This window comes from Capra hircus, chromosome 25 (assembly GCF_001704415.2).
Source record: "Capra hircus breed San Clemente chromosome 25, ASM170441v1, whole genome shotgun sequence".
Classification (NCBI taxonomy): Eukaryota; Metazoa; Chordata; class Mammalia; order Artiodactyla; family Bovidae; genus Capra; species Capra hircus.
Window position 1 is genome coordinate 14087481 of NC_030832.1, and position 26661 is coordinate 14114141.

The window sequence follows — 26661 nt, forward strand, 5'->3', positions numbered from 1 at the left end:
AAGGAAGGGGGGATCAGCAACACTGAACAGTCCTGATCCTGTCCCTTCTCAGGTAAGTCACATCACCTCTCTGCCTTGGTCACCTCGTGTGCTGGGGCAGAAGTGAGCTTCGACCTCACTAGAGAGAGCTGGGAACGACTTGGGACAGCAGTCAGTACAGGCAAGGCCCACATCTTCACTGAGTGCCCACTGCCTGAAACCCTTGTCCCATCTCCCAGCCCAAGACCAGGGATGGAGCCATGAAAAATCCCAGGCGGAGAGAACCCAGCCAACGACAACATCCAGAAGAGCAAGGGAGTGCTGTACCAGGAATCAGAGCCACATGGGGCCCCCACACGGGTCATCGATGATCCAGGGCAGCTCAGGCAGGCACCTGCATCTTGAGACAGAGGATGGCCGTGTGGCCCTAGTGGGAGAAGGGGAGGTCGGATGAAGGGAAAGAGTAGCACTGGCACACTCTATACACTACCGTGTGTGAAATAGCCAGTGGGACGCTGCTGTACGGCACAGGGACCTCAGGGGGCTCAGGGCTCCGTGATGACCTAGAGGGGTGGGATGGGGGTGGTGGGATGGAGGCTCAAGAAGGAGGGGGCATATGCATACACAGAGCTGATTCACGCTGTTGTACAGCAGAAACTAACACAACATTGTAAAGCAATTGTCCTCCAATTTAAAAAACAAACAAACAAAAAGAACCTGCATCTTTAAGGCTTCTACCTCTTCTAGACCCAAGGGGATGAGACATCTGCCAGGACGAAGCAAGAAGTGCCTTGTTTGAGATGAGCTTTGCAGGATGGAAGGGAACATTTTCTTCGTTACCAGGGGCAAAGTCAGGCATGGTCAGCTGCCTGAGCTTCACCTGCCATACACCTGTAAGAAGGGCCATGCCTTCCGCCATCGTGCGCCGGGGGAATAACTTGGGGTGCTCCCCCACCCCATCCTATTTTATCTCCTCCGTCATGGACAACAGTTTCTAGTTAAGTGATTAAGTTGATCAGAAAAGAATGAGACAGGAGTAGACGCGTGGTCATGAGACTGAAAGGCTTTTCATCTAATCTGTCCAGAGAAGCACAGCAGGAATTTGAAGATTTGATTCTTTTTTTTTAATCTGCTGTCAGAAGACAGTCTGGGTCTTGGGACCTTCATAAGCCCCTCATTTTTCCTGGTTTCTATTTTGGGCCCAAACATCTGTGTCAGAGGACAGCAGGCAAGATTCCTATCCAAGCCCATCCTTGACCTCCCTGGATGAAGATGACTTATCTTGGACAGGAGGCCCACAGGAGCCCAGTTCGTCTAGAGTTTCTTGAAGGCTGGTGTGCTTAGGAAAAGCCACTCTGTACCAACAGCCCCAGGCTGGGAATGCTTCCAGACAAAAGAGACTTCCTCTGCTTAGTTAGGGAGCAACTTAGACTGTCCTTGGAGGGTCTTTAGTACTCTGAGCCATAGCTTGCTTGTCTGTAGGATAGGACGAGCATACTTCATCCAGTGGATGTTGTGTTAACTAAATGAGATCAAGAGAAGGTATGTATAGAATTGTAAGTTGCTTCCCAGTTCCCCCTTGGCTCTTAAAAACAAGCCAGTGTAACTCTCTCTGAACTATCTATGTGGTTTAGTTGCTAAGTCATGTCCTACTCTTTCCGACTCCATGGACTGTAGACCACCAGGCCCCTTTGTCCATGAGATTTTCCAGCAAGAATACTGGAGTAGGTTTCCCTTTCCTTCTCCAGGAGATCTTCCTGACCCAAGAATTGGACCTGGGTCTTCTGCATTGCAGGCAGATTCTTTACCGACTGAGTGAAGAATAATTAATTATGGCACATCCGTTGGATAGATCACAAAACCCATAAAGGGGCAGTTGGGGTCATGAGCGAGCAGTAGGGATGTTCATCCCTAACTTGTACATGGAAAGAGAGCAGGTCCCCAGCCTGTGTGCACAGACTTTTCAATACATTGTTGTTGTTTACTTGCCAAGTCATGTCCAACTCTTTTGCGACCCCATGTAGCCTGCCAGGCTCCTCTGTCCATGGAATTCTCCAGGCAAGAATACTGGAGTGGATTGCCTGTTTCCTCCTCCAGGCGATCTTCCTGACCTAGAGATTGAACCCATGTCTCCTGCATAAGCAGGCGGATTCTTTACCACTGAGCCACCAGGGAAGTTCCTTTTCAATACATAAACATGCACTATTCTCACAAAGAAACATAAACATCTTATCAGCTGTTATCTCTGGGGGAGGATAGACTCTTGTGTTTGCTGTGCTTTTCTGAATTTTCCAGATCTTCTGGAATGAATGTGCCTCATTTTCCTAATTAGGAAAAAAAAATCTGCAAGACAGTTTTAGAGATGACAACGGGGGTTTGTAATTTTCATGTGGCAAAACATAAAGGGCAAGACCAGAAGGGCCTCAAGACAGAGGTGACTGTTTCTGTAAGTTTGCAAAGAATCCAAGAACATCTCTCTGGCAATAACAAAAATGAGCATAACCAATAAAAACAATACCTAACATGTTGAGTGCCTACAACGTGCCAGGAAGTATGCCACGTGCTTTCTTTTCAGAGTAACCCACTCCATGCCTGCATGCACGCTCAGTCACTCAGTAGTGCTCGACTCTTTGCAACCCCATGGACTGCAGCCCGCCAGGCTCCTCTGTCTGTGGAATTTTCCAGGCAAGAATATTAGAGTGGATTGCCATTTCCTACTCCAAACCCACTCTATGAGGCAGGTATGATTCTTGTATTCATTTTACAGAGAAGGAAACAAAATGTCAGAGAAATTAAATAACTTGCCCAAGGGACAGATGTACCCTTTCTGAGTGGCAAGACAAAGGCTGGAGTGGGAGGCCCTCTGTCCACCAGTCTGGCTTGATGGGGGTACCATGTCCTTCTATATCCTAGGGAGCTGGTCCAGCCCACAAAGAATCTGTACCCCTGAGTTACACATCATCCAGTCCAGACTGTCCAACAGAGCTTTCTGCAATGATGGGAATTTTCTCCACCTGTGCTGTCCAATATGGCAGCCATTAGCCACAGGCATCAGGTGGGCACTTAACACATAACCAGCACAATGGAAGAAGTGAACTTTTAAATATTGATGTTTAATCAATTTATATCAGGCCTTCCCAGGTGGCTCAGATGGTAAAGAATCTGCCTGCAATGCAAGAGACCTGGGTTTGATTCCTGGGTCTGGAAGATCCCCTGGCAAAGGGAATGACTACCTCCTCCAGTATTCTTGCCTGGGGAATTCCATGGACAGAAGAGCCTGGTGGGCTACAGTCCATGGGGTTTCAAAGAGTCAGACATGACTGAGCGACTAACACTGTCACTTTTCACTTAGTTTACATCTAAATTTAGTTAGCCACATGCAGTTGGTGGCTGCCATATTGGACACTGCAGCTCTAATTCACTCTGACCTGCACGGTCAACCCAGAGGAATCCAGGTCCAATCGAGTCATTCCCATTTGTTACAGGGCAGGCCTCCACCAAACCTCACCAGGATTCTCATGTCTCCTACCTACTAGGCTGTGGGATGGATCAGCCTTCTCAAGGAGGTTAAGCATTCTCCTTTATTTCCAAGATGGTGGAAGAGCAGGGAACTACTTCACTGAAATCTGTTGAGCACGGACCATGCAACCATGTGATCACATGGGATCTATGGATCTCATTTAAGTGGGGGGAGGGTGACTGCTCTCATTTTGCAGATGGGGAAACTGAGGCTTCAAGAGGTGAAATTACCTGTTCAATGTCACAGCACTAGATAGGGCAGGGTGAATGGGAATCCAGGTCTGAACGATCCCACCCCACATGCATCCTCCCTCAAGGAAAATTTCAGCCTCCTAACTTGCACCCCAAAGACATCTGCAAGCCTCTCCACTGCTTCAGGGGTGCAGGAAACCAGCAAGAATTGGCTGGCTTCCCCAGGATACTCACGTATATGAGTCCCGAGAAGTACCTCTCCCGCAGGTTGTGCAGCACAGAGGCTTCATTGAGACATGTCAGCTCTGCCATGTCTTCCACCTTGGAGAACTTGGGCGGGTTCATCTTCTGGATGTCATCCTTGCCGACTGTGACCTTCTTGCCATTCTCCACCAGCTCCACGATCACCTCATCCCCTTTCTCCTCCTTGATGCTGGCTGCCTCGAAACCCTGCTTCTCCGAAGGGACCCAGACCAGCTTCTTGGCCGCCCAGTCAGCCTGGGCCACTGGGTTGTTGATGAAGTTTTTGTCCACAAAGAGGAACTTCTCATCGTCACTGAGCTGGTCCTTCTGCGCCATGGTGCCTGGTTGGTCCCCTGGGGAATAAGGCAACCAGGTAAGAATGAGGCCAGAACCAGATTGGCCTAAAAACAGATCAAGAACCAAGCCCTAAAGACAGATAAAACATTCACCTCCCCATGTCTGGGTATGCAATCTGCAGAAATGTCTCACAAAGCACAAAGGTGTTCACAGCAGGATGGTTTATGTCGTCAAAAAATGGAAATGACGCAAAGGCTCTTCAGAAGAGGATCTGCACTACTATATATTGTCCATCAACATGGCACGAATACGAAAACCATGATATTCTCATACAAGGAAATGCTATCGAAGGGTTAAGATGCGAGAAGTACGTCTAGATGTGTTGACATAGGAACAAATTCAAGTCTTATAGTTTACTGTAAAAATAAAAGGGGGTGGTCCTCAAATGTTTAAACATAGGTTTATCACATTATCTAGCAACCCCATTCTAAGGTATATACCCAAGAGAAATGAAAACATACTTCCACACAAAAACTCAGGTGCGTGTTCATAGAAGCATTACTCCTAATAGCTAAAAAATAGAAGAAAAACCCAAATGTCCATCAACAGATGAATGGATAAGTAAAATGTGGCCTATACATTTAATCGAATATTACTCAACCACGAAAAGGAGCGGAGTACTGAAATACACTGAGTGTTAATGAATCTTGAAAACATTATGTTGAGTGAAAGAATCTAGTCACAGAGGACCACATATTATATGATTCCACTTATATAAGAATGTCCAGAATAGGCAAATTCATAGAGATAAAAAGTAGATTAGTGGTTGCCAACAGCTGGGAGAGAATAAAAGGGTGACAGTAGAGGGATCAAACTGCAGACGTCCACTGAATCATCGAAAAAGCAAGAGAGTTCCAGAAAAACATCTACCTCTGCTTTATTGAGTACGCCAAAGCCTTTGACTGTGTGGATCACAACAAACTGTGGAAAATTCTTCAAAAGATGAGAATACCAGACCACCTTATCTGCCTCCTGAGTAATCTGTATGCAGGTCAAGAAGCAACAGTTAGAACCGGACATGGAACAACATACCAGTTCCAAATTGGGAAAGGAGTACATCAAGGCTGTATATTGTCACCCTGCTTATTTCATGCATTTGCAAAGTACATCATGCAAAATGCCAAGCATAAGCTGGAAACAAGATTGTCGGGAGAAATATCAATAACCTCAAATATGCAGATGACACCACCCTTATGGCAGAAAGCGATGAGAAACTCAAAAGCTTCTTGATGAAAGTGAAAGAGGAGAGTGAAGAAGTTGGCTTAAAGCTCAACATTCAAAAAACTAATATCCTGGCATCCGGTCCCATCACTTCATGGCAAATAGATGGGGAAACAATGGAAACAGTAAGAGACTTTATTTTCTTGGGCTCCAAAATCACTGCAGATGGTGACTGCAGTCATGAAATTAAAAGACACTCCTTGGAAGAAAAGCTATGACCAACCTAGACAGAATATTAAGAAAGCAGAGACATTACTTTGTCATCAAAGGTCCATCTAGTCAAGGCTATGGTTTTTCCAGTAGTCATGTATGGATGAGAGAGTTGGACTATAAAGAAAGCTGAGGGCTGAAGAATTGATGCTTTTGAACTGTGGTGTTGGAGAAGACTCTTGAGAGTCCCTTGGACTGCAAGGAGATCCAGCCAGTCCATCCTAAAGGAAATCAGTCCTGCATATTCATTGGAAGGACTGAAGCTGAATCTGAAACTCCAATACTTTGGCCACCTGATGCGAAGAACTGACTCATTGGAAAAGACCCTGATGCTGGGAAAGATTGAAGGTAGGAGGAGAAGGGGACGACAGAGGATGAGATGGTTGGATGGCATCACCGACCCGATGGACATGAGTCTGAGCAAGCTCTGGGTGTTGGTGAAGGACAGGGAAGGCTGGCGTGCTGCAGTCCATGGGGTTGCAAAGAGTTGGACGTGACTGAGCGACTGAACTGAACTGAAGTAGAGGAGAGTGGGGTTTCTTTTTAGGGTAATGAAAATGTTCTAGAATGTACTGCAGTGATGGATACACAATTCTGTGAATATGCTGAAAGCCATTCAATTGCACAATTTAATTGGGTGAATTGCATGGTATTTAAACTGGACCTGAATAAAACTGCTTAAAAATGAAATATAGGGAATATTGTAAAGCACTAGTATAATAACCCATTTTTATTTTAAAATATTTAAAATTCATATAGGCAAAATAACTGGAGAAATATGTACTTATTGAGTACAGTTTTGAAGGGATTTTTACTTTTCATGAGTTTTTTCCTAATTTTTTGTAGTAAAATATATATAAGACTTACTATCGTACACATTTTCATTTCAGAGACATTAAGTACATCCATGCTGCTGCTGCTGCTAAGTTGCTTCAGTCGTGTCTGACTCTGTGAGACCCCATAGATGGCAGCCCACCAGGTTCCCCTGTCCCTGGGATTCTGCAGGCAAGAACACCGGAGTGGCTTGCCGTTTCCTTCTCCAATGCATGAAAGTGAAAAGTGAAAGTGAATTCGCTCAGTCGTGTCTGACTCTTAGCGACTCCATGGACTGCAGCCTACCAGGCTCCTCCGCCCATGGGATTTTCCAGGCAAGAGTACTGGAGTGGGGTGCCATTGCCTTCTCCGAAGTACATCCATATTGTCATGCAATTATCACCACCATCCAACACCAGAACTATTTTCATCTTGTAAAACTGAGACTCCACACCCATTAAACACTAATTCCTCACTACCTCCTCCCTCCAGCCACTGGCAAGCACTATTCTACTTTGTGTTTCTATGAATTTCACTACTCTCAGGATCTCATGTCAGTGAAATAATCCTTTGTCACCAGCTTATTTCACTTAGTATAATGTCTTCAAAGTTCATCCATGTTGGAGCATGAATCAGAATTTCACTCACTTTTTAAGGCTTAATAATATTTCATTGTACAGACATATGGCATTCTGTTTATCCATTCATCTGTTGATGGACACTTGAGTTGCTTCCACATTCCCTCTATTGGGAATAATGCCACTTTGAACACGGGTACACTTTCTATTACACATTTTTGCCAAGAAAGAAAGTGAAAGTGAAAGTTGCTCAGTCGGGTCCGACTCCTTGTGACCACATGGAATTCTCCAGGCCGGAATACTGGAGTGGGTGGCCGTTCCCTTCTCCAGGGGATCTTCCCAACCCAGGGACTGAACCCAGGTCTCCTGCATTGCATGTGGGTTCTTTACCAGCTAAGCTACATGGGAAGCCAATATAGTTTTATAACTTTTATTAAATTTATGATTAACAAAAATAGATACTTTACAAAAGACTTTGAATAACCAGTTCACATAAGAAAAAGGTGTTCAGCCTCAGGAGTAAATGGAGAGCTACAAGGTGAAGCAATGAGATATTGCTTTGCACTCACCGCTTGGCTAAGATGAAAACCACTGTGTGGTCAGGAGAGTAGGGGCTGGGGCTCTGCATACGTTGCCCTTATGGATGGAAAAGTCCTAAAAATTCACACACATCCCTTGACCTGCAAGTCCATTTCTAGCGATTTAGCTTACGGAAACAGACAAGTGTTAACAGGTGTATAAAAATGCGCACTGCCGTGCAGTCTGGCACAGCAAAACCTGCAAGCAATCCAAATAGTTTTCAGGAAGTGCCTTGTTAAATTACAGATCATCCGGGCAACAGAATGCTATAAGCCCACCCAAAATTCAAGATGTAGACTTTTATATATGCTACACAAAGCTTTGCCCTTTCAAGCCCCCCACCCCTGGTGCCCCGTGCTGTTGGTGGGAATATAAGTTGGTGCAGCCACTATGGAAAACAGTATGGAAGTTCCTCAGAAAACTAAAAATAGAATTACCAGGAATCATTACCAGAATGATCCAGCAGTCCTATTCCTGGGAACATGCCTGGACAAAACTATAATTCATACAGATACATGCATCCCTATGTTCACAGCAGCACAGTTCACAATAGCTAAAATATGGCAACAACCTATGTTCATCAGCAGTCAAATGGATAAAGAAGAGGTGGTGCATAGATACAATGGAATACTACTCGGCCACAAAAAAGGATGAAACAGTGCCATTTGCAACAACACGGATGCAACAAGAGATTATTGTACTAAGTGAGATAAGTCAGAAAGAGAAAGACAAATACCATAAGATGTCACTTATATGCGGAATCTAAAATATAGCACAGAGGAACGTATCTATAACATAGAAACAGACTTACGGACAAAGAGAACAGGCTTATGATTGCCAAGGGGGAGTGAGGAGGAAGAGGTGGGGAGTGGGGAGGAAGAGGGGTGGACTGCGAGTGTGGGATGGGCAGATGCAGACTATTACACTCAGAATGGATAACCAAGGTCCTAATGTAGAGCACAGGGATATATTCAATATCCTGTGATGAAACAGAATGGAAAAGAATATTAAAAAAAGAATGTTAAAAAGAAGAATGAAAGTGATAATTCATAGACTTCATGCTGTTTACAAATTTGCCCACAAGTTTTGAACATTAAAAGACTCTAAATTAATTACCATGCAAATTATAGACTTGTAAAATAAAAAATAAGGATTTTTCCCTTTCATCTTAACCTATTTGTCATTTACATGCTTTATAATTCTCTCATTGTAAATGCACAATTCAATGATTTTTAGTAAATTTAGAGCTGTGCATCTATCATGATGCTAAATTTTGGAACATTCCCACCATCCCAAAAAGGGTTTCCTCATGCTAGTCTGCAGTCCCTCCCTGTTCCTACTCCCAACTCCCTGGCAATGACAAATCTACTATCTGTCTCTATAGATATGCCTTTTCGGGACACTGCAAAAAACAGAAATGTACAATAGGTGACTTTTGACCATGAAAGTCAATATGACAAAAACCAATATGCATAAATGGAATACTCGGCAATAAAAGGAACCAATTACACAATAAAAGAGATGACTTGTGAAAGCAAGCTTAATGAAAGAAGCAGAACCCAAATCCTACACACGCTATTATTCCACTGATAAGAAGGTCTAGAAAAGGCAAAGCTGTGGCAACAGGAAATGGATCAGTGGTTGCTCACAGGCTGGGGAGGGAACTGGCCACCAAGAGGCACAAAGGAACTTCCGGGGCGATGGAAACATTCTATATCCTGATCATGGCGATGATTATACGACTATATACATTTGTCAAAATTCACTGAGCTGTACACTTAAAAACCAGTGAATTTTTTAAAAAGTCAAAGAAATACTATACGTACATTATACCTCATACAGCTGAATAAAATAGTTATAAAATAATGTCTTGTCATTTTATTTATTTTTTCTTCATTAAAAAATTAACTTATTTATTTTAATTGAAGGCTAATTACTTTACAATATTGTAGTGGTTTCTGCCATACATTGACATGAATCAGCCATGGGTGTACATGCGTCCCCTCATCCTGAACCCCTCTCCCACCTCCCTCCCCATCCTATCCCTCTGGGTCATCCCAGTGCACCGGCCCTGAACACCCTGTCTCATGCATCGAACCTAGATTGGTGATCTGTTTCACATATGATAATATACATGTTTCAATGCTATTCTCTCAAATCATCCCTGTCTTGTCATTTTATACATCTGTGTATACATTTTTAAGTCTAGAAAACTGCACGCAAAAGTATTAAACCAAGGTTCTATTTGGTCAAATATGGGACAGTCTGAATATCAGTAAGGTAAACACAACAGCTGAAAGATTAGTATGTTTAAATCCATGAGCTCATCATAGTTAAAAAAAAAATTCACAGATCTTTGTAAGCTGCTGGGGAATCAACCCATGGTTTTGAAAACTGGTAAAGAAAGAGGGGGAAACTAAGACACTGATTCTGCCTCTCTACAAATTCTTCCTCAAGGCCACTAAATAATTGACAAGAAGTCTGTCTTTATCTAAAATATTAAGTCATTAAGTGTCAGATTCTCCATTCGATAGTCTAGATATGTCCAGATGAGCTGCTGAGGCAACAGACTCTTTTCAGACCCGCCCAACGGCCCATCCCAGGCCCTCTGACCATACCTGCAGGAGCTGTCCTACCCTCGGAACACTGGCTCATGTTCAGCTACTCCAATCCGACCCACCTCTCCTCCCCCATGCACTGGTGGTTCCAAAGAACTAAGGTGCAGGCTGAGTGAGGATGTACAGTCACAAGGACATACTGCGTGGTTGATGCCCCTCCTTCAGCAGAAAACAATTCATAGCTCCTTTAGCTATGAATCCCCTCTTGGAGGCACATAACCTCTGCTCAGCTTTGTTTTTGCAGGGTTAAGGTTACTGAGTAGTTGTAGGTGGTGTCGGCCCGATCCAGCCATTGTAAACTTCTCCATCTGCTATTCAGGCTTCCTAGGTGGCGCTGGTGGGAAAGAACCCACCTGTCAATGCAGGAGATGCAAGAGACGCAGGATAATTTGCATGCTTGGACTCCAAATCCCATGGAGGTGGACTAACTTCCACCTCCCACCAATGGGCCCCTGGAGCTGGGCCATCAACTCCTAAAATGCAGACTTTGCAAGGCAAAAATCAGAGGGGCAGTTCCTCCAGCTTTCCTCTTCTGGGGTGAAAATAACAAGAACAAAAACCAGGAGCTAATTTGTTCAGAAAGGTTAGTTATTTCTCCCAGACGACCTGATCTAGCAGCTCATTAAAAAATAAAATAAGAAATGAGGGAATCATTCCCTAAATCTGAAAAATCACTCCAGTTATCCCAAAAAGTGAACTAAAGAATTGTAGAAAATATACGCTGCTCCAGGTTTAACGATCACGATTCCTGCACTTTAAATTCTTTTGGGAGGGGGTGACTCTGGGCATGTGGGATCCAGATTCCCCAAACAGGGACTGAACCCAACCCCCCTGCAGTAGAAACATGGAGTCTTCATCACTGGACCCCCAGGAAAGTCGCTCTTAATTTTTAAATTGCTATTGAATTTCTCCTGGGACATAGTAAGTCCAACAGCATTCTCCCTTCACCCCCCTTTCACTGCTTAAAAAAAAAAAATACTACCATCTACTTAGAAGAATTCCTGCTATATAAATGCAGAAGAAATGATGAAACTAGAATGTAGCAATTCTGGAACTCTGAATAAAATAATGGGTCTTGGGAATCACTGTCAAAGTTGCTAAAACATCAGACCAGTGGTTCTCAAACTTCCTTGTGCATCAGCTTCACCTGGGAGGTTGTGGAATCACAGACGCCTGGGCCCACCCCAGAGCTTCTGAGCCAGTAGGTCTGGGGTGAACCCAGGGGTCTGCATTTCTAACAGGCTCCCGAGTGACGCTGAGGATGCTGGTCCACAGTTTCAGACCCACCCCATTATGTCAGATGACAAGCAAGTGTGCTGTGTGCTCAGTTGTGACTGACTCTTTGCAACCCCGTGGACTGTGGCCTGTCAGGCTCCTCTGTCCATGGGGTTTTCCAGACAAGACTACTGGAGTGGGTTGACATTTCCTCCTCCAAGGGATCTTCCCAACAAAGGGATCAAACCTGCGTCTCTTATGTCTCCTGCATTGACAGGTGGGTTCTTTCCCACCAGCACCACCTGCGAATCCTGAATAGCAGATGGAGAACTTTACAATGGATGGATCGGGCCGACACCACCTACACCTACTCAGCAAACTTAATGCTGCAAAAACAAAGCCTATCAGAGGTTATGTGCCTCCAGAGGGGATGCCTGGGGATGTGGCCACCACCACCACCAGTGAAATATTCTTACAGGAAAAAGGGGGTGGGTGGGGACAGACACTGACGAAGCCTCTGGATCTAACACCTATTTAAGGGAAATGCAGGGCACAGGGAACATGCCAACCAAGTTCACGGGCGTGTGACAAAGTCCACAAGGTAGGATGAATGACTCAGTTTCTTTAACAGGTAAACCATTTTAAAAGGGGGGAACCTATAGATTAGAAGAGGCTTTGGGGGGGGACTTCCCCGGTGGCCCAGCGGTCCATTCTCCCGACGCAAGGGGCCTGGGTTCGATACCTGGTCAGGGAACTGGATCCCATATGCTGCAACTAACACCCAGAGAAGCTGCATAAATCAACAGATATCTATTGAACAAAGATGTATAATAGTTTTTTAAAAACCCTGTTCCTCAAAACGGTACCTGATTAAGTAAACTACAACTCCACACCATGATAAGAAAAATCACATAAACACTTGTGTGAAAAAAAGGCAGACACAAGAAGGACATACTGTGTGATTCTGTTTACAGGCAGAACCCAGAGATGCTTTAGGCTCAGTTCCAGACCACTGCAATAAAGCAACTATCACAATAAAGCAAGTTACATGGATACTTTGGTTTCCCAGTGTATTAAAAGGTTGCATTTACACTATGCTGTTGTCTGTTAACTGTGAAATAGCACTATGTCTAAGGTCTAATTATAGCTAATGTCTACCTGAGTGAAAAATACATGATTGTTAAAAAAATTCTGACTTTCATCTGAGCTCTCAGTGAGCCACAGTAGCAACGACAAAGATCACTGATCACAGATCACATGACAAATATTACAATGAAATCACCTTAAATACACAAGAATTACCAAAATGTGTCACAGAGACAAGAAGTAAGCAAATGGTGTTGGAAAAAATGGCACCAACAGACTTGCTGAACATAGATTTGCCATAAGCCTTTAAATTGTAGGGAAAAAACCCCCACAGTATCTGTGAAGCACAACAAAATGATGTGTGCCTGTATATGAGATTCAAAACCAGGCAAATCTAACCTATGGTGCTAGACATCAGATGTAACTGGAAGGGCAGGACATGATGGAGGTTGATGGAGCTGATAACTTTGTTTCTTAATCTGAGTATCAGTTACATGGGTGGAAATTCATCAAGCTACATGCCTATAGAGATGTGTACTGTTCTGATATAGAAAACACTTCAATGAAAATTTTTTCTTTTTACCTTTAATTATGGTAAAATACACATAATAAAATTTACCATCTTTACCATTTAATTGTGCAGTTGAGTAGTATAAGTACAATCAAGAGAAGTTTTTGAATGGTAACCAATTACACCCAAGAAGACCGGGAGATGTATTTTATTTGTTTTGAGCAGCATGACAACTAAGTGGGCTCTTCCTAATTTCTATGTTGGTGCTGCTGCTGCTGCTAAGTCACTTCAGTCATATCTGACTCTGTGTGACCCCAGAGACGGCAGCCACCAGGCTCCCCCATCCCTGGGATTCTCCAGGCAAGAACACTGGAGTGGGTTGCCATTTCCTTCTCCAATGCATGAAAGTGAAAAGTGAAAGTGAAGTTGTTCAGTCATGTCCGACTTCTAGCAACCCCACGGACTGCAGCCCACCAGGCTCCTCCGTCCATGGGATTTTCCAGGCAAGAGTACTGGAGTGGGGTGCCATCACCTTCTGAGCTGCCTTAAAAATCAGGAAAAAAAAGAAAAGCAAAAAACACAGCAGAAAAGCAGAGGGACTTAGGAATTTCCACTGCCAGGAACCCTGTCTAATCTAGGACTCAAAAATACAAACAGATCAAGTGCAAAGATCCAGTCTTTGTCCAAAAGAGAGAGGCTGGGCTGCTTCTCATGTCGTTGAGGTCTCTGACAGCCACAATGTGTGAAATCCACTTTGGTCAAGAGAAAGACAAGGAAAAGAGGAGCTTGGCTTCACTCTAGAACGGCGTTTCCCAGAGTATGTTCCTTGGAACTCCAATCCCTCAAAATATTAATACTTGGGGTGGGGGTGGTGCAGGATTCAGGGAAGTTGAGACACTATCCACTTGAGAAGTGCTATCCATTTCCCTCCGTCATTTAGAGGGAGAGCTCGCATCAGGACATCCAAGGTCCTGACATCTGAAAGCTATTTCAGTCCTTTGACCACACATCTTTGAACACATGAACACTACAGACCCCAAACACCGATTAAATCCCATAGATTTGCCCTTGAGAAAATGTGGTGAGTCTAGCAAATTAATATTACTAATATTAGTAATCATAGCTGCTGCTGTCTTTTTTTTTTTTTTGGCCACATCATGTGACATGGGGGACCTTAGTTCCCTGAGCAAGGATTGAACTGTGCCCCCTGCCCTGGGAATACAGAGTCTTAACCACTGGACCACTGGCGAAGCCCTACTGCTGCTGTAATTGACTGTCAGCTGTTATCTCGTTTAAACCCCTAAAAAATGCTACCCAAGGCTACACTGAGGCACAGAGAGGGTCAGTAATTCGACCATCATAGCACAGCTAGATGTGGTGGAATCTGAATAAAAAATGTTTTCCAAGTAACCTTTCCTGTGCTGCTGCTGCTGCTGCTAAGTTGCTTTAGTCGTGTCTGACTCTGTGTGACCCCATAGATGGCAGCCCACCAGGCTCCTCTGTCCCTGGGATTCTCCAGGCAAGAACACTGGAGTGGGTTGCCATTTCCTTCTCCAATGCATGAAAGTGAAAAGTGAAAGGGAAGTCGCTCAGTCATGTCCACCTCTTAGTGACCCCATGGACTGCAGCCCACCAGGCTCCTCTGTCCATGGGATTTTCCAGGCACGAGTACTGGAGTGGGGTGCCATTGCCTTCTCCTACCTTCTTTGAAATAGGGAAAGAACTTGAGGGCTGAAAGAAACACAGACACACACGGGACACACCCTTGATCAGTCTTTGGCAACTTGAAGGCTGCAAGTAACTTGGTTTTATTGCTATAAGGACTTGCCTCAGCATGCAGCTAGAAGCTTGAGCCTTCAAAATTTGAGGTAGTCGACAATCAGGCAGACAGTGTCAGGTCAAGCATTAGGTGAGGTACAGGGGGGAACGAAAAGCAGCTTGCCGGACTGCAGCAGTGGTCAGAGAGCACGCCGCAGTGATAGGATTCACCATGCTCTACATGCAGGAAAACTTCGGTCTGCAACTCTCTGCCATGGTCTTTAATTTAGAGCAGAGTCTCTCAAAACTGCGGCACTACCGACATTTGGGGATGGATAATTCTTTGCCGGTGGGGTGGATGGCGGGTGGAAGTGTTGGGGAGGGGGGGCAGGCGGAGAGTGCAGGGCGAGGGCCTGCCCCTTGCCTTGTAAGGCCATTAGCAGCATCTCTGGTCTCTACCCAAACGATGCTAGTGGCACACCCTCCCCACTGAGACGGGACAACCGAAAATGCAGGTATTGCTAGATGTCTCTTAGGGGAAGGACTGTCCCAGCCGACCTGGAATGCCAGCTATGGAAGGCCACACACGTGAAGGGTGAGAACATGAGGGCAGACAAGAGAAGTCCAGACAGCCAAACCTCAAGGAGCCTCCCACCCTCCTGGTTTCTTCCTCTCAAGCTCTCCTCCCCACCATCCCTGCCCTCACTCCCACCCTGTACGGTCCAATGTCCTGCATCAGCTCTAAGAGCTGAAAGGACACCTTTGGGCTCATTACCCAGGACTGATGGATACTACGTCCAGTTCATGATCTAAGGCTGCTATCCAGCCTTTTGATGAAAGCAAAGGACTCTCCACTGTTGGCGTCAGCAACGTCCGACACAGCCAAGTGTGTCAGCTCTGGGCACATCCTGGCTTCCTCAGCAACACCCAGCTTCTTTCTTTGAGCTCTTTAGCCTCTGTAAGACCACAGGTTTACACATCCCAGTTCTGTGCTGAACTTACTGGGTGGCTCTGGGCAAGTCACTCTCTCTCTCTCTGGGCCTTGTGTTTTTCACTTGGGGAAAGAAATAGAAAGGGCTCTAACATTTTGTGGTATCTGTAATTCCAGATCAAAAAGGTTGGAGTTGGACCAACTGAGAATGTTTAGCTATTTCAGCTTGTTTTAGCATTGGTTTTATCTTCCCCAGAGGAACTCAGGGGTAAAAGATCTTGCCCCTTCTGCTTCTGTATTATTGAAAAATGAATAAAATTCCCCAGAGTAAACTGTAACAGGACTTGCATGTCATCAGCCCTAGTTAACAGCTACGCTCAGTATTTTACTGCCAAGATTTTGGACCAGAGACACCAACTCAAATGTCGCCGGGGTCAGGTAAGCAATGTAAGGTGACCCAGGCTGGAGGTGGCTGGAGGAGACAGGGCAGCTTCCTAGCTCTGCTGGGGTGTCTGAGTGAGGATGTGGGCCCTGCACTGCCAGATATCCAACAGACTTGGAAGTCTGCATTTAGGTATGAAATGAAAGTGAAAGTGAAGTCATTCATTCAGGTCTGACTCTTTTGCGACCCCATGGACTGTAGCCCGCCAGGTTCCTCTGTCCATTGGATTCTCCAGGCAAGAATACTAGAGTAGGTAGCCATTTCCTTCTCCAGGGGATCTTCCCGACTCAGGGATCAAACCCAGGTCTCCTGGATTGCAGATGGATCTTTTACTGTCTGAGCCATCATATCCATCCCTAAAGGAAATCAAATGTCATGTAGGCAAAATGAAAACCTTTGGGGCCTGATCTAGAACACAGACCACCAGCTGACAGGATCTCTGCAGAGAAGAAACTAGGTCAAGACCTGGTCCAGGTGAGGGAGGAGTCAGTGCGGAGAGGGAAGCAGGGGGAGGGGCTGGCCCCCAGATGCACCAGATCTCCAGGCCCCAAACTGTCACTATGAGCAACCGGGACTCTTAATTTGTCATTAATAACAGGCACTGTTATCACTGTGCTATGTGTGCTAAGTCTCTCAGCTGTGTCCGACTCTTTGTAGACCTACAGACCGTAGCCACCAGGCTCCTCTGTCCACGGGATTCTCCAAGCAAGAATACTGGAGTGGGTTGCCATGCCCCCTTCCAGGGGATCTTCCCGACCCAGGGATCAAACTGGCGTCTCTTATATCTCCTGCATTGGCAGGCTGGTTCTTTACCACTAGCGCCACCTGGGAAGCCTTTATTCCCCTTTCTATTCATGGGACATCAAGCTAGGCTATTTATTATATATACCATCTTGCTATGTTTTCTAATACATGAGGTAGGCTTTATTGATTATTCCTATAAGGCTATGGAGGTCCCAGAAAGTAAAGGCTTTTGCTTGTAAAAGTTGGAGCCAGGATTGGAACCCAGATCTGACACCTGATCCAAGCAGGAAGTCTCCTCCTTGCTTGGCTTCCTTGCACGGACTTGTCCTTGTGAGGCTTTGCCATAGCTGCACCCCCTTCTGATATCTGCCTTACCCATTTGCATACTGTTTTTAAAGTACCCCCAGAAGGAAGTTCTTACAATTATCAAAGCTAAATTAATTTTTCCTCCCTACCAAGAGAACTTGGTCAGCAAGAGGTCTGGTGAATCCCACGGAGGATGCTTTGAGGATAGAGAGAACTGGCCGTTTCTGGTCCTAAAAGCCCCATTGTGTCTTGTTTCTTGCAACTCTGGCTTAGCACAGCTTAAAATACATGTAGTCTCCTATGTGTCCATTAGAAATTTAAATCGACAATGTCTTTAGAGGACATTTAAAATGTGCATGCTCTCTAACTTAGCAAATTGCATTGCTGGGAATTTATCCTGCAGATAAACTCATATAATTAGATATAAATAGATACACAAAGATGGTCCCTGAAGCCCTGTTTATATGTGGAGTGAAGCTGGTAAATTTCAATAAGAGGTTGTTGTAGTAAGACGCTATTTTGTTATTTAGTCACTAAGTCATGTCCAACTCTTTGCAACCCCATAGACTGCAGCATGCCAAGTTTCCCTGTCCTTCACTATCTCCTGGAGTTTGCTCAAATTCATGTCCTTTGAGTCAGTGATGCTATCTAACCATCTCATCCCCTTTCACCCCTTTCTCCTTTTACCTTCAGTCTTTCCCCACATCAGAGTCTTTCCCTGACTCCTTGATTAGATGCTACACTTCCATATAATAGAATATTACGCAGGTGATTTTAAAACACCACAATATGCTGATATAGAAAGTTAAAAACATGCAATTAAGTGAAAAAACAGCTAATTTATAACGCCAACAATATTTGCATGAAAAAGGAAGATTTGACGTAGAAAAGTTTTGGAAAGATGCTCAAGAATACATTAACAACGGTTACATCTAAAGATGGGGAAGAGTGGAGAGGCAGGGAAGGGCAAAGAAGTTCAGGAATTCTACTGGAGAGGCATTCTACATGGAGACCAGGGAAGGGTTATAACCACCCCCAGTGGTCTCAGACTCTGAGGGATACAGAACTCTTCTGAGATTCTGTATCATTTGCTGCCTGCTTCACCAGCGGAGGGGAAGTTCAAGCCTGTACAGGTGAACAAGAGGCAAGCCCATGGCCCTTTCTTAGGGACTTTGATGAGGACCATTCCTCTTTCACCTCCGAATCACTGATGTGGTTCAGAGACACCTGACTTCCTCTGCAGGAACAAGAGGCAATGCTAGCTTCTTTATCATCTGACCCCTTACAAAATTTCCTTCAAAGTCAACTATTCTCCAACAAAGCAAAACAAAAAGTTCCTTCAAATTCCTATGTAGCCTTTTGCAGACTCAGCCTTTCTCCCACAGTGTGGCCATGGTTAAATGCGTTTGATGGTCAGAGTGAAGGGAAGAGACCCCAGGGATCAAAGGAGTCACCTTGGAAGGTGACTCCCACTCACAAACAGGCTTCTCCCACTCACAGGTGAGCTCTTCAAGGACACCATAGAGATCCTACACAAATCACAAAATACCTGGGCCAATATACCTGGTCATGTTCCTGACACAGGCGAGGAAATGTATCTATATTAGTGCAGAAGATTCTAATCACCACCTTTACCCAAATAGGAACTGAGTTTATGAAAAGAGATGGCCAGAAAAGAAATTTAAGGGCAGGTTTCTCTTTTATCGAAAGACTACACCGTAGGTTTCTTGGTTCTACCAAGTACCTGCTGGGCAACATTGAGCAAAATCCTTAAGGTCTCTTGTTATGTATAAATAACCATCCACGGAAGTTCACCAGGGACCAAGCACGATGCTAAATCCTTCTTATGCATGATCCCCTTGAATCCTCCCAGCAGGGCAATTCCATAGGCACTGAAGTCTTGAAAGAGCTAGTTTTGTAAAATCTTGTCTTCCTCATTGGCTAGCTCAAGCTATCTTGAGCAAGTTATTCAGTCTCCACATTTGTGAAACAGGACCAATAATAACAGCATCCACTCCAAAGAGCTGTTGTGAAGACTTACTGACAAGATGCCTATAACGGATTCAGCACGGTGTCCCAGCAAAAGCACTCAACAGATGTTAGCTAGTCTCATTAGCCCCATTTTACAGATGAGAAAACTGAGGTTTGGGAAGGATAACATGGATGATTTCTACATTTGCTTGTGACATTCTTGGATTTTGGTGAATTTAAAATTGGATGTGGTTTGCCAGAAAAATCTAATGTGTATCTGAGTTTAGAGTTACATGGTTGTGCCTAAAGCAAAAAATTTACCTGTTTGGATTCAATATGCTGAGGAAAGGAGAAGACCACGTTCCCACCCCAAAAATAAAACTTCAAAACAAAAGAGAGCAGGAGAAGGTAATCCCCCTCTTCTCCCAAATGTCTTCCTCTCCGGACTCCCCAACTTGTTCCCAAACGGAAAGGACAAGGGCAGAGAAATCCCCAGGGGCAGGACCAACAAAGCTGCAATACAGGGCTAATTTGTGAGGGGGCTGGGGATAGCCTCATGGAAAACGCTACCATAAATGGGCATGTTTGCCTCAATCTCAGCCCTCACACAGAAAAGTAATGATAACAAATCCATAACAAATACCTTGTACGGAATAACATGTCTATTTCAGACATGATAATAAAACACACGGTGTTTACCAGCCCTAGAGGCTTCTTGAGGAAGGCCCAGCTAGTTCACCTTTTGGACTCTGGGGATGGCAGCCCATCTAATCTAGTCAACTAGATGACCACACCACCAGGGGACAAACAGTGCATTTTATTTAAAATTTGCAAAAGGTCAGTTTATATTTTCTTCAAAGAGATGATAAACACTTGCCCTACTGGTCGCATCTGGTCCCATCAGAAACCTGATTCCAACAAAGGTTTTGTTCATGGTAAAGAAAAAAGTTGGTGGGGTCAGGGGTATAGAATTGGCAGGAATGGGATCCACCTTTCCTGTGTGACATTGGGCAAATTACTTAAACTCTCTGAGCCTCAGTTATCTTGTATACTAAACAGGCATCACAATGCCTCCCTTAAAATGTTGCAATGACTAAATGAGGTCAATGAAGTCAAACACTGCTACAGTGCCTGACACATAAGCACTCTGTCAATGGTAGTTTATCTCAATGGGAAAGCACCAAGGAAACAGCACTTCCACGGGTCTTCAATGTCTTGTTTCACCCACTGCTATCTAATGACTTTCAGCTCAGCTTCTGCAAGCTCTTTCTCTGTATATAATGGTCAGTTTGCAATTTAATCTATTCGTTCTTAATACTGTACTAAATGCTCCCTTTCTCGGGGTTTCTCAATATTTGCTTTTACTTCTTGATGAGCGCAGTTTTGAATGCTGCCTTTCCTCAGGCAGCCAAATCCCCATCAGCTCTCAGTGCAGACAGAGAACAGACAACAGGTGGCGGCCACTTTCTCTCACTTTGCCCACTTGGTGGGACACGAGAGCAACATGGTGTTCTGCAGGAAAGCCCAGCCCCATCTCACCTAATGCACTTGCAGACTCTGTAAGCAAGTTCGGGCTTTGGCATCTGAGTATTTGAGGCCCCTGGGGTCAACCTGGATAAGATTTTAAAAAATTTGGGGGGGGGGCGGTGTGTGTGTCTGGAAGAAAACCAAGCTTTAAAAATGGATCATGATCAGAGTATCATTCAAGGCTTATCAGCAGCGCATCTTCTAGAGCAGGGGTCCCCCAACCTCCAGCATCTAATGCCTGATGATCTGAGGTGGAGCTGATGTAATAATAATAGAAATAAAGTGCACAATCAATGTGATGTGATTGAATCATCCTGAAACCATCCCCCTACCCTGGTCCATCAAAAACTGTCTTCCATGGGGATGCCAAATAGGTTGGGACTGCTGCTTTAGACTGGGGAAAAACACTCCCCCTTCTGCCCATGGTTTTTTAAACTCATGCTTCCAACTCCGCTTGGAGCCACACATTGCCTGCCTTTGAGATAGGAAATGACTTCTCAGTGGAAGCTGGATCTTTGATATTTCCAAGGCAGTGTATCTCCCAGAGTCTCCTCATAACAAAAATCATCTGGGACTCATATACCCAGAGTACAGTTTTTCCAAAGATTCTAAAGTAACAGGAGATGGGCCTAGGCATTATCTTTAATAAGTACCCCCAAGGGGGTACTTCTCATTGACTACCTTGGGAGATGCTGGTTTGGGGAATAGGATGACGGGGCAGAGAGAAATGAAAATTGTGACCACCTCAGCCCCTCCCCAATGGTCCTTAAGAGGATGCCAACAGGTGCGCCTCATGGCTCCCCAGCCCCTATAGGATGCCCTGCAGGATCCTGTAACCCCCGACTCAACTTCGTCCCCCGCAGGAACACATACTTACAGATCTCCAACTGGGGGGGAGAGCGGAGAAGAAACTTGACGGAGAGCTCAGATCTGGTACACCTCCCAGGCAGGGGCGTCCAAATCTCCGCGCTCGCCCGGGACGCCTCTTTTTATAGACCCGGAGCTGCCCGCGGGTGGGAAAGGGGAGGCAGCCGAGGAGGGCGGGGTGGGGATGGGTCCCGCGCTGCTCCCTCCGCAGCGCCCCCTGCAGGGCCCGAAAAACGCCGCTCTGGTCCAGGCCTGGCGCGCTCCGGCCGCGACGCCCGTAAAGGGGCGCACCGGGTGGGGGCCCCTGGGAAGGGCGCAGCGGGCAGAGGCTTTCGGGGCTTTCTAACCCCGGCTCTCGGACAGTCGCGGAGACTCGGGTCCCTAGAGAAACGGGTGGAGAGCACTCGGCGTCTCTAGGGTATGCTTGAGAATTTCTTCCTTGAGTCAGTTCCAGCCGCGCAGGCTTTAACCGCTTCTTCCGCAAGGGAGGAGCTGTGGGGGTCCGAGTCGACACCACCTCTCCCCACTCCCCAGTTTTTCCGTCCCTATTGCCTGGAAACGGGCTGGCTATGCTGCGAGACGGGCAGGGAAAGGGGATTTTCTGAACTTTGCAAAGTACAAGGCAGGAGCCCCCAACTCTGCTGGGAATTGTGCAGAAAGGGGAAGTTTTTACTTTTCCCAACTTGGCATCGCCACTTCCACCCACAAGCAACAAAAAAAGAAAAAGAAAAAAAAAGCCCAACTGTTGTGACTTCAGGCACTGGGTGTACCATTCGCTGGCTGTGTGACCTCAGGCAAGTCACTTCCCCTCTCTGAGCCTCCGTATTTGAAGCTGAAGTATGTGTGCGGTAATTATGTAATTTGCAAGGTGCATGTCAGGATCCAAGGAGAATGTGGATGCCTCCCTGCTCTTTGAAAGCTCCCTTCTCCTGCTCCTCCCCGCCCCAAGAAATTCTTGCAAATGAAGCTGCCTGAAAGCTTTCTCCCTGTCTCTGTCCCTCTCAGTAGCACTCCCTTACCCCCGTGTCGCACCACCCCCTTGTGTGTGTCTGACACCGGGTTTCTCCGTCACCGTTTGTCTGTCTTGTTCTGCCTTTCTTTCATTCTGTGTGTCTCCGTCACTCTTCCCACGGCTGTCTCTTACTGTCTCTCTGTCTCTCTCTGTCTCTGGTCCCTGTGTCTCTGGCTCCAGATCGCCCTCCCTTTCTCCCCCCATCTCTCTCCTGTCACACGCACGCACACAGGCCATAAAAGGAAGCCGCAGCGTTGGGCTGGCCCTGCGCCAGCCCGGGGACCCACGGGCAGCTGGGCGCCCCGCTCCCCGCCCGGCCGGACTCCTAGGTTCCCGGCCGGTCCTCCCACCCCGGGCGGGAGCGGGGGGCGGCGTGGGGCGCTGGGCGGGAGACAACCCAAAAAGGGCAGGCGCAGGCTCCTTCCTGCAGGAATTCCCAGCGCTGCATACCAGCTCGGGGCTGCCCGCTCCCCCTGACTAAATATGGTGCCGAGCGGCCTCCCAGCGCCCTGCGGGGGTTGGGGGGGGCGGCATCTGAGGGCAGTGGGGTGGGAGGGGGACCCCTCTGCTTGCGGCTGAGCCAGAAGGAGGTGGCCCCCCAAGTCCCACGTTGGTCCTAGCTGCTTAAGCCAGAGGGTTTGCTGAGGGGGTTAAAGATGTTGGAAGACCCTTATAGGGCTCTGTGCTTGGTACTCGCCCCCATCTTATCCAGCAAACTCTCCTCTGGCCACCAGGCCAGGTGATGGTGAGGCCTTTATTAGTGCCCCCATTTTGCAGGTGAGAAAACCGAGGACCTGGAGGAGTGAAGAGTTTTGCCTGAACCCTCGCTGGGTCTGAGGGCCACAGCTGCCAAGATTTACTTCCTGAGGGGCATTAAGGGGAAATGCCCAGAAGAATTAGCCTTGAGGCTAAAGACCCCCACTAAGGTTAGTTGGAATCTGCCAGTGCCATTTTCTAGTTGTTTGACCTGGTGCCTCAGTTTCCCTACCTGTATAATGGGAAGAACAGCAGTCACTTCTTCACTTCCCAGCTGTTTGTAAATGGTCCTTGAGAAGATCCATGTAAAATGAACATGTGTCTGTGTTAGTCACTCAATTGTGTCCAACTCTTTGTGACCCTATGGACTGTAGCCCTCTATAGGCTAAGAGGACCAGGCTCCTCTTTCCATGGAATTCTCCAGGCAAGAATACCAGAATGGGTTGCCATGCCCTCTCCTACGGGATCTTCCCGACCCGGGAACTGAACCCAGGTCTCCTAAACTGCAGGCAGATTCTTTACTGTTTGAGCCACCAGGGAAGCCCCAAATGAACATATATCCATGTAAAATGCTTCATGTTAGCTGCTATTATTCAAAACAAACATGAAACCAAGCAGAGTTGCATTTGGCCTTGAGGACCTTGTAATGATGAAAGCCTGTCCTGCCTGCTATTTCCCGCGGGCTGCCAGCCCCTCTGCAGTTCTGCATCTCAGATCCTCTCTGTCCCGTCCTCATCCCTCCAACATCTTGCCTGCTTTCCACCCTGAAAACACCCAGGCCCAGCCCTCCACCCTACATAATGGGCCTGTCAGAGTCTGCAACAGCCAGCATTCAGCTGGCTGGGATGTCAGGGGTAAAGTTCTTCAGAAAGTGATGAATGGGCGGCTTCCCCATGTGCCTCGTAATGTCTACACTGTAAAAGGAGTGGAAACTGTCCCTGTGTTAGTACAGAGCTGATGTGGAGCAGAGAAGGGGAAGGGGAAAAAACTGAAGCTGATCATCTCCTTCACATGCTGGAAAGATAATCCAGAGCAGGCTGTGAGAGTCCAACTCGCTGACCTCAGAGTGAAAACCGGCCCGTTTCCAGAGGCATTCACATTGGTATTCCAAAGCGGTACATCTGATTCTTTAAAGAACTTGGTAACTTTTAAAAGAGAATTATTATACTAAGTTATTAATAAATGAAGGCTTTCTAACAGACACTGAATTGCACTACATTACCTCACCTAGTCCTTATAATAACCCTATGAGGTATATGCTTAAACATTTTTTTTCTCATTTTGCTGTGGAGGAACCAGGTTTGGTGAGTGAAATAACCAGCCAATTTAGCACAGCTAGCTAATGATGGAGCAGGAACTCCCACCCTGCTGTGTGATGGAGTCCAGCGTAAGTAGAGAAGTCTGAGGGTGTGAACTCATGATCTGCTAAGCACCAGCCAGGGGGCCACGGGATTGTCAGTGAACCCCTCTGAGCCTGTGTTTCTCAAAGAAAAGCAGAGATGGTCAGAATCTTTGCCTCAACGTGGGGAAGGCATTTCTGGTACATTCTAGAAGTCCTCAGGAACAGTGTGGCCACATAAGAGTCGTCATTCAATGTCTATCTAATGCAGCTCAGATGTTTGACTCTTCAAAATCAGATGCCTTCGTTTTATTTCTCATGGCTCAAAAAGCCAGTTAAAGGTTGAGAGGGAAAAAAATTACTTTCAAAAAACATAACTGTGACTGACTAAGGGCTGTCAAGTAAGTTTCTTTCGCATGGCTCCTGTGAGGTGGCGTGTCCTGGGAGTTTCCATGAACTCATGAAACAAGATGGCAGTGGGGAAATTCCTCTCTTTTAGAGTCTTTTTTTTTTTTTTAATCAAATAGCTTTGACTTTACTACTAGATTCAAAAAATTTGAAAGTGCAAGTGTGAGTCTCTCCAGTTTTTAATAACTTCAAAGACTGGGTTGATGCGTGGCTCCTGCATGTGGTTCACAATGACTGACAACATCAGCAGTCAGGTTATCCAGCTCAAGATCTGCACAGGACTCTGCCTTCTTGTGAATAAAGGGCCATCTTCCCTGACCGCAAGCATGGTTCTGCCCGGGCACACAAGCTCTTCCTTTCATGCATTATGGCCCCCACGCTTCTCCAGGTTCAGGACTAAATTGCACAGTTTAATCTTGCAGTGCTCCTTTCCTTTATCGTTAATTTCCAGCTCTAGTGTCCTGGTAACTTTGAATTCTCTACTTCCATCAGGAAAGTCCTAAAATTCTCAATAAAAATCGTTTTATGGTTTCTTACAAAAGTAAACGGGTTCTTACCATATGACCTAGCAGATCACACTCCTTGGGATTTACTCAAATGAGTTGAAAACCTATGTTTGTACTAAAGCCTGCACAGTTGTTTAGTTAGAGCAGCTTTCTTCATTAATAGCCAAATCTTGGAAGCAATTGAGAAGTCCTTCTAAGTAAGTGAACGGATAAACTGTGGTGCATTTAGATGTCAGAGTATTACTCAGCACTAAATAGAAATGGGCTTTCAAGTCATGAACAGAATGGACGAAACTTAAATGAGTATTACTAAGTGAAAGAAAACAGTGTAAAAAAGCTACATACAGTATGAGTCCAACTATATAACATTCTGGAAAGGTAAAACTATAGAAACCATGAACAGATCACTGGTGGCCAGGAGTTAGAGGAGAAAAAGGAAGGAAAAATAGACAGAGCTGAAGATTTTTATGGCACTGAAATTACTGATACCATAGTGATGGGTGGATGCATGTAGTGACATGTATGCAGTGAAGTGGAAGTCACTCAGTCGTGTCCGACTCTGCGACCCCATGGACTATATAATCCACGGGATTCTTCAGGCCAGAATACTGGAGTGGGTAGCCTTTCCTTCTCCAGGGGATCTTCCCAACCCAGGGATCGAACCCAGGTCTCCTGCATTGCAGGAAGATTCTTTATCAGCTGAGCCACAAGGGAAGCCCAGTGACATGTATACCCATAGGCTATACACCACCGAGAGTGAACCCTGAAATCAGCTATGGACTTTGAGTAATAATGATATGTCAATGGAGGTTCATTGAATGTAAGAGATGTACCACTTTCAGAGGACATGTTGGTAACAGGGAGCCTCTGAGCGTGTACCACACTGGGGGGTATGTAAGAATCCCAGGGACGGGGGAGCCTGGTGGGCTGCCATCTATGGGGTCGCAGAGTCGGACACGACTGAAGCGACTCA

The 26661-nt window shown here is 45.9% G+C and overlaps 1 protein-coding gene across 2 annotated transcripts in view; it reads right to left on the reverse strand.

Annotated features, from left to right (window-relative positions):
* The window catches only part of MYH11 (myosin heavy chain 11), a 127437-nt gene extending 105637 nt beyond the window's left edge, over nucleotides 1-21800 (reverse strand). For both annotated transcript variants that reach the window (XM_018040245.1, XM_018040246.1), the window contains exons 1-2: nucleotides 21678-21800; nucleotides 3925-4286 (exon numbers count right to left, since the gene is read on the reverse strand). In XM_018040245.1, the coding sequence (XP_017895734.1) occupies nucleotides 3925-4269 (345 nt within the window). In that variant the 5' untranslated portion in view covers nucleotides 4270-4286; nucleotides 21678-21800. The remainder of the gene's footprint in view (nucleotides 1-3924; nucleotides 4287-21677) is intronic.